Here is a 6,876-nt window from a genome sequence, read left to right on the forward strand (position 1 = left end):
ATATATGATCATTCCAAAGATTTAAGTCTGTAAAGCCATGAGTTATTTGTAATACTTTGTTTAGAGAATCTTACTATTGGGATTTCCTTCTAAAAGTGACTGTTAAGAAAAATATGTAATTCTTAAAAATAAATTGAACTACATGTGGTTATACAAGTCTATCTAGCAAAAGGCACCCATTACCTTTACCTTAGGAATTGGTGCTTCCCTTTTGTCTCACATAAGAAAATCACCCTATGGTTGATGATAAATAGTGTGGTGTGACAAAAATTCTCTCCCTGAGAAAACTCTACTCAAGCTTTTCTGAGCTTGGTTTCCACTAAGCCTCGACCTTTGAACTGTGTTTGTTTGCATTTTCCAAATTTAGAAAGAATCCTGCTACATCAGGTTGGCCAGAATCCCCCATCCTCGATATCTGATCACCCTTGATATCCGATCAGGTTAGTCATCCTCTCCCATCTCCCAGGAGATATCCTATCACACTGGTCTGTCTTCAGCAAGAATCCTGCTAGGTTGGTTTAACCAGAATCCCCCTCTACCAATGTTGTTTACTTTTAGTAATTTCCCATCTACTGACCCTACCCTACTCCTTGACTATAAATTCGCAAGTTAACGTGATGTATTTGGAGCTAGGTCCCATCTCTCCCTCTAACTGCAATCCCCTACTGCAGTGATACCAATACCTTTTGTGATAGTCCCCTGAATAAAGTCTGCCTTACTGTTCTTTAATAAGTGTCATGAGTAATTTTTTCTTTAAGAGCTATTAGGTTGAATTGTAAAGTACAGTTCAGTGGTCTCTAATGTGCCCAACCTCCTATCTTTGTACCTTTTCACTTTTCGTAATCCAAAAGAGTGAAGATAAATTGACTCAGGGAAGTACTGTGAACTAGTAAAAAAGGTACAGTAAGTATTTACTAGTAGCTCCTAACCAGGAGAGAGATAGAATGAGAGATATTGAAAATAATTTCTAAGAGGGAGGAAGCTAAATATATTCCCAAGTATTTAGAAAATGTATCTGAAGTTTGAAAAATAATCAGCCATTTAATTAAACACAGCAAATTGATTTTTCATTCTTCTTTAGTAATACACTTTTTTTCTGTTTTTGTTTTCTAAAATATACTAGAGGTCTGGTGCATGGATTCGTACACCCGTGGGGTCCCTCGGCCTTGCCTACAGGGATCGGCCAAAACCCAATCTCCGACATCCCCCAAGGGGTCCCAGATTGCAAGAGGTCGGTCCTCGGGTGACGCTCCCTCCTCTCTGGTTCCGGGTATGTCACCTGAAAACCTCAGCTGCCAAGTCACCACAGCTTGGCAGCTCCTGCGTTGTGTCTGCCCCCTGGTGGTTAATTGCATGTCATAGTTATTGGTTGGATGGTTGCTTAGGCTTTCACATATAAATTTGTATTGATTTCAGAGTTTGGAAGGGAGAGGGAGAGAGAGAGAGAGAAACATCAATGATAAGAGAGTATCATTGATCGGCTGCCTCCTGCATACCCCACACTGGGGATGGAGCCCGAAACCCAGCATGTGCCCTGACCAGGAATCTAACCATGACCTCCAGTTAATAGGTGGGTGCTCAACCACTGAACTATGCCAGCCAAGATGTTTGTTTATTACAATATGCTTTTATTGATTTTTTTTTTGAGAGAGGGAGAGGAATAGAAACATCAATGAGAGAGAAACATTAATCAGCTGCCTTCTGCATGCCCCCTTTTGGGGATGGAACTGGCAACCTAAGCATGTGCCCTGAGGGGGAGTTGAACCATGACCTCTTAGTTCATGGGTGGACGCTCAACCACTGAGCAACACCGGCTGGGCACCTACATAATTTTTATAATAAAATGATTTTATTTATTCAAATAACAATTAAATACCTATTTTTGCAAAGGATCATGTAAAAATTCAAAGATGGGGAAGGAATTATTTGCTCTCAAGAAACTCATCAAGAAGTAAAATATTGTATGTCAATTATGTCTCAATAAAACTGGTTAAAAAAGCAAAGCAAAAATAAAAAATGTCAATATAAAATACCAATGTAAACTTTATAAGAAAGAAGTATGAAGAAATTCAGAGAAAGAAAACATCTATTTTCTTCTGAAAACAAGTAAGCAAAGAATATTCACATATGATTAATTGAAAATTAACTCATCTCCTTTCTTAATTTGGCCTTTAAAACCTTCTCATTATAAATTGAAATATTTATGTGTGAATATTATGTCTCAGATTTGCTTTAAAATATCCCAGTAAAAATAGATAAAAATTTTTAAAAATGTAGGTAGGGAAGATAAAATAAGAATGAAAGTGTCTTGCGTTGAAGCTTGGTGAAAGGTTCAGGAGAGTTTGACATACTAATGTATACCTGAAAATTTCCATAAAAGAAAATAAAAACCAAATTCTCTTCGAAAAGAACTAAATTAGTTAATGACTCTCTGATGCCGAATAGCTATAAAATACAATAAGAGAAAAACAATACAAATACAAAAACCATTTAAAAATGTCATGAGTAAAACTAAAACAGGTATTCCAAAATGAAGTATGAAATTAAATGAGTTTTATTACCCCAATCCATAAATTATACTTAAAATGGTTTTTTAAAACATATATTTTTATTGATTTCAGAGAGGCAGGGAGAGGGAGAGATAGAAACATCAGTAATGAGAGAGAATCATTGATTGGCTGCCTCCTGCATGCTCCATACTGGGGATGGAGCCCGCAACCCAGGCATGTGCCCTTGACTGGAATCAAACCCGGGACCCTTCAGTACACAGGCCGATGCTCTATCCACTGAGCAAAACCAGCTAGGGCTTAAAATGTTTTATTTATTCTAATTTACACAGGCTTTTAGGCTACTAAATTCATTTCTCTATTCTCTTAATATGCTAAAACTTAAATAATATGCATTATATAGCAGTTTGTTATTCTAAATAGGTTTTGTTTATTTTTCTCAATTAAGGCACTTCCACAAACCTGATGGTAGTCAAAGAAAAATGTCAGTAAAACCCAAGAGCAAATTAAAAGAAAGAAAGCAATGACAGACCTCTGAAAAATCCTTAAATATAGCAACAAAAGACCCTTGATCTTATTTTATTCCTAACAGTTATAATTTGAATATATCTAGAAGTTGCTTTAGCTGAGCAATCTGTCAACATGTGAACTTATGCTGAAGGATTACCAATGTTTTCTAACAAGTGTACTTACTTGCTGTTTCAATACCAGGTTCTTCACTCCTTCCATCACAAATTGTGATCCAGTATTCATGACTCGTGAAAAGAGACTAGGGGCAAAAGAAGAGGATCATAATAAGCATAAACTATCTCTCCAATAGATTTCAGATAAAATATTTGCCTAATTACATACCACATGCTGATGCCCTCTATACCTACCATATTTGTTTTCACTAAACAGAAGTCACCTGAGAATTCTGGTGTTACTGCTGCAATTTTATTTAACAATAAAAAATAAAATACTGACTAGTCAATATTAACAAAATGTAAAAATGAAGAACTACCCTCAAAATAAACATTTTGATTGCTGATCCTTAGCTATAGCTTTTAAAAAAATTGTTGACAGTATTACAGATGTCCGAGATTTTCTCCTTCCACTAGCCCCTGCCCCACCCCAGGCCTTCATCACACTACTGTCTGTGTCCATGCGCTATGCATATATATTCTTTGGTTAATCTCTTCCCATCCCTCCCACTCACTCTGAGTGCTGTCAGTCTGCTCCATGTATCCATGTCTCTGGACCCATTTTGATTGTCAATTTATTTTGCTCATTAGATTCCACACATAAATGAGATCATGTGATATTTGTGTTTCTCTGACTGGCTTATTTTGCTTAGCATAATACTCTCCAGGTCCATCCATGCTGTCTCAAAGGGTAAGAGATCCTTCGTTTTACAACTGCATAGTGTTCCATGGCGTAAAATGTATTATAGTTTTTTTATTCACTCATCTACTGATGGACACTTGGACTGTTTCCAGATCTTAGCTATTGTAAATAATAAGCCTTAGCTAGTTTTTAGGCAAATTGTAATTTATAGTGAACTGCTTGCTTTCTTGGTTGCCTTATTGCTAAAAGAAAAAAGTTAAAGATAGTAAATTAAGTTGCTTTAGGAATTCAAAACACCAACATATTAAAGAATATATATATATGCATGCCCATAAGTATGATGAGGTCAAAAGTTACTATTTTCTCTTTATCGTAGCAGCTAGGTCCAATCCTGCATTGTATACCGTCTCTCTTTATATACATAAAATCTATCACATAAAATGTGAAGCATAATACACCTGATAAATTTTACCTCGATTCTGAAGAATGTTATCCAAATTTTTAACATCAAAAACACCAACAAATGATTTTCCATACTAGGTTTATATGTGTGTTTCCAACAGTCTCTCTTTTGGGATCAAAGGATGCTTTGTGAGACAGATTGATAATCCTATATTATGGTATCAGAAGGCTAAAGACATCCTTTAAAGCATCCAAAATTTTCTTGTAACACAAGAAAAAATTTAAGTCCTCAGCTACAAGATCCATAAGAAATGTAAAAGGCTTTTACTATTCAATAGGATTTTAAGGCATGAAATTGGTAAGTCTATTTATTACACTCAGTAATTTTCCAAATATATTTTCTTTTTCACTATCTTGTCCTTATTCCCCTCTGAAATGAAGAGATGGACAAGATCAGAAACAATAGAAAGTAATCTTTGTTGGAATGGACAGTTTTCAGGCGATTCCCTGACCAGGCAACTCTAAGGGAGTGTGCTCACCTGCATAGCACTGATTGTAGGTGAAGTCAGCTGGACTCATTTTGTCAAACACTTATAAAGTTCTGCATTATGACAAGTAATTTTGTTTTGTTAAATTGTTTCATTGCTCAAGCCCTGGCCAGTGTGGCTCAGTTGGCTGAGCATCATCCCATGCACTGAAAGGTCGCTGGTTCAATTCCCAGTCAAGGAACATGCCTGGGTTGTGGGCTCAATCCCCAATAGGGGCCGTGCAGGAGGCAGGCGATCAATGATTCCCTCTCATCGATGTTTCTCTGTTTCTTTCCCTTCCTCCTTTTATCTAAAATCAATAAAAACATTTTTTTTTTTAAAAAGTGGTAGTGCCAGGCTGGCGTAGCTCAGTGGTCGAGCATCGACCTATGAAACAGGAGGTCATGGTTAGATTCCAGGTCATGGCACATGCCTGGGTTGCGGACACAATCCCCAACAGGGGGTTTGCAGGAGGCAATCGATCAATGATTCTCTCTCATCACTGATATTTCTATCGCTTTCTTCCTCTCTGAAATCAATAAAAAGATTTTTAAAAAGTGGTAGCTCAGGATGGGGCTAGGATAAACCTGTTTCCTTCTGGGCTTCATGCTTTTGCTCTAAACTATAAAAGATAAGCTAAGAATTTGAAATAGTATGGTATGGAAAAGAGCAGTTAGAATTACCTTGTACAGCTCCTTTGAAAATCATGCAGACTCTATACGATACTGTGGAGTCAGAAGTCATACCCAGCCCTGGGGACTTCCTCCCTACTATTTAGCAGGATGCCCAGGTCTATCTTGAAGCTAGGTCTTAAGTGCCTAGCTTCAAGTCTATATTAGTTATCAACATTAGTGTAAAGATAGCTTTAACCTTCATTTATCTTCTGGAAATGAAAAATGTAATGTTTTAAGAACAAGGAAGCAAAAGAAGCCAATAGCTCATACCATGCAAAATATATTAACTTACATTTTAAAAGGAAAATTTATACTAAGCTAAAGGCATGTTGATATTTATTCTCTATCACAATAAAAATATTCTGCATTCAAATTGTCAGTGTGTTTTTAAGGCATGAAAGTCTAATTATGGTCTAAAGTACCAGACTTACCCAATCAGAATTATTAAAAATACTTACCCCAATGGTTTAGTAGTAGTGTTGCCATAGCTGGCAGGAGCTGAAGCCATCTTGGCAAAAGCCCTAAGAAATAAGATAGTTATATGTAAATGTCGATTATTAGAGCTAACATTCAGTATCATGGTATTAAAATATATATTGAGCCCGGCTGGTGTGGGTCAGTGGTTGAGCTTTGACCCATGAACCAGGAGATCACGGTTCGAGTCCTGCTCGGGGCATATGTCTGAGTTGTGGGCTTGATCCCCATTGTGGGGTGTGCAGGGGGCAGCCGGTCAGTGATTCTCATCAGTGATGCTTCCATCTCTCTCTCCCTTCCTCTCTGAAATAAAAAAATATATATATTTAAAAAAATATGTATCTATTGATAGAGAAGGGTGGGGGGAGGTAAAGAGGGTACAGGTTGGAAAAACTGTGATGGAAGGAGACTTGACTTGAGGTGGTAATACAATATACAGATAATATATTATAGAATTATAAGCCTGAAACCTGTATAATTTATTAACCAATAAATTCAACAAAAATAAAATATTTATTAACTTTAACTTTTACCATGCAGATATTTTCTGAAAAAAAATCATTTTTTAACTACCGTATTTGCCGGCGTATAAGACGACTGGGCGTATAAGACGACCCCCTAACATTTCCACTCAAAATACAGAGTTTGTTATATACTCGCCGTATAAGACTACCCCCTCTTCCGCACACCTTCCACACACCAAATAAAAGGTAAAACAATATCAGATTTGATTTTAACATTTTAATTTATATTCAAATGCTTATGACATGCAGGAAAACTGTCACAAGGCTGTATGTAATCAAACATATACATAAAACAGTGCAAGTTTATTACCGGTAAACATACCGGTAATCCACTAAAGAAAAAACACTCTATAGACTGGTACCGTAGATGCTTCTCAGGAACACAGGCAAGCAGCCCACAACCTAGAGGGACTGTCAATGATAGAAGTAAGATAACAAATAG

General features: G+C 36.7%; 1 protein-coding gene across 2 annotated transcripts in view; it reads right to left on the minus strand.

The window, feature by feature from the left end:
- Positions 1–6,876, minus strand: part of SCFD1 (sec1 family domain containing 1) — a 128,432-nt gene that overhangs the window by 26,897 nt on the left and 94,659 nt on the right. For both annotated transcript variants that reach the window (XM_006766015.2, XM_006766016.2), the window contains 2 exons: positions 5,895–5,957; positions 3,201–3,276 (listed from right to left, as the gene is read on the minus strand). In XM_006766015.2, the coding sequence (XP_006766078.1) occupies positions 3,201–3,276; positions 5,895–5,957 (139 nt within the window). The remainder of the gene's footprint in view (positions 1–3,200; positions 3,277–5,894; positions 5,958–6,876) is intronic.

The sequence above is a fragment of the Myotis davidii genome, unplaced genomic scaffold (genome assembly GCF_000327345.1).
Source record: "Myotis davidii unplaced genomic scaffold, ASM32734v1 scaffold21, whole genome shotgun sequence".
NCBI lineage: Eukaryota > Metazoa > Chordata > Mammalia > Chiroptera > Vespertilionidae > Myotis > Myotis davidii.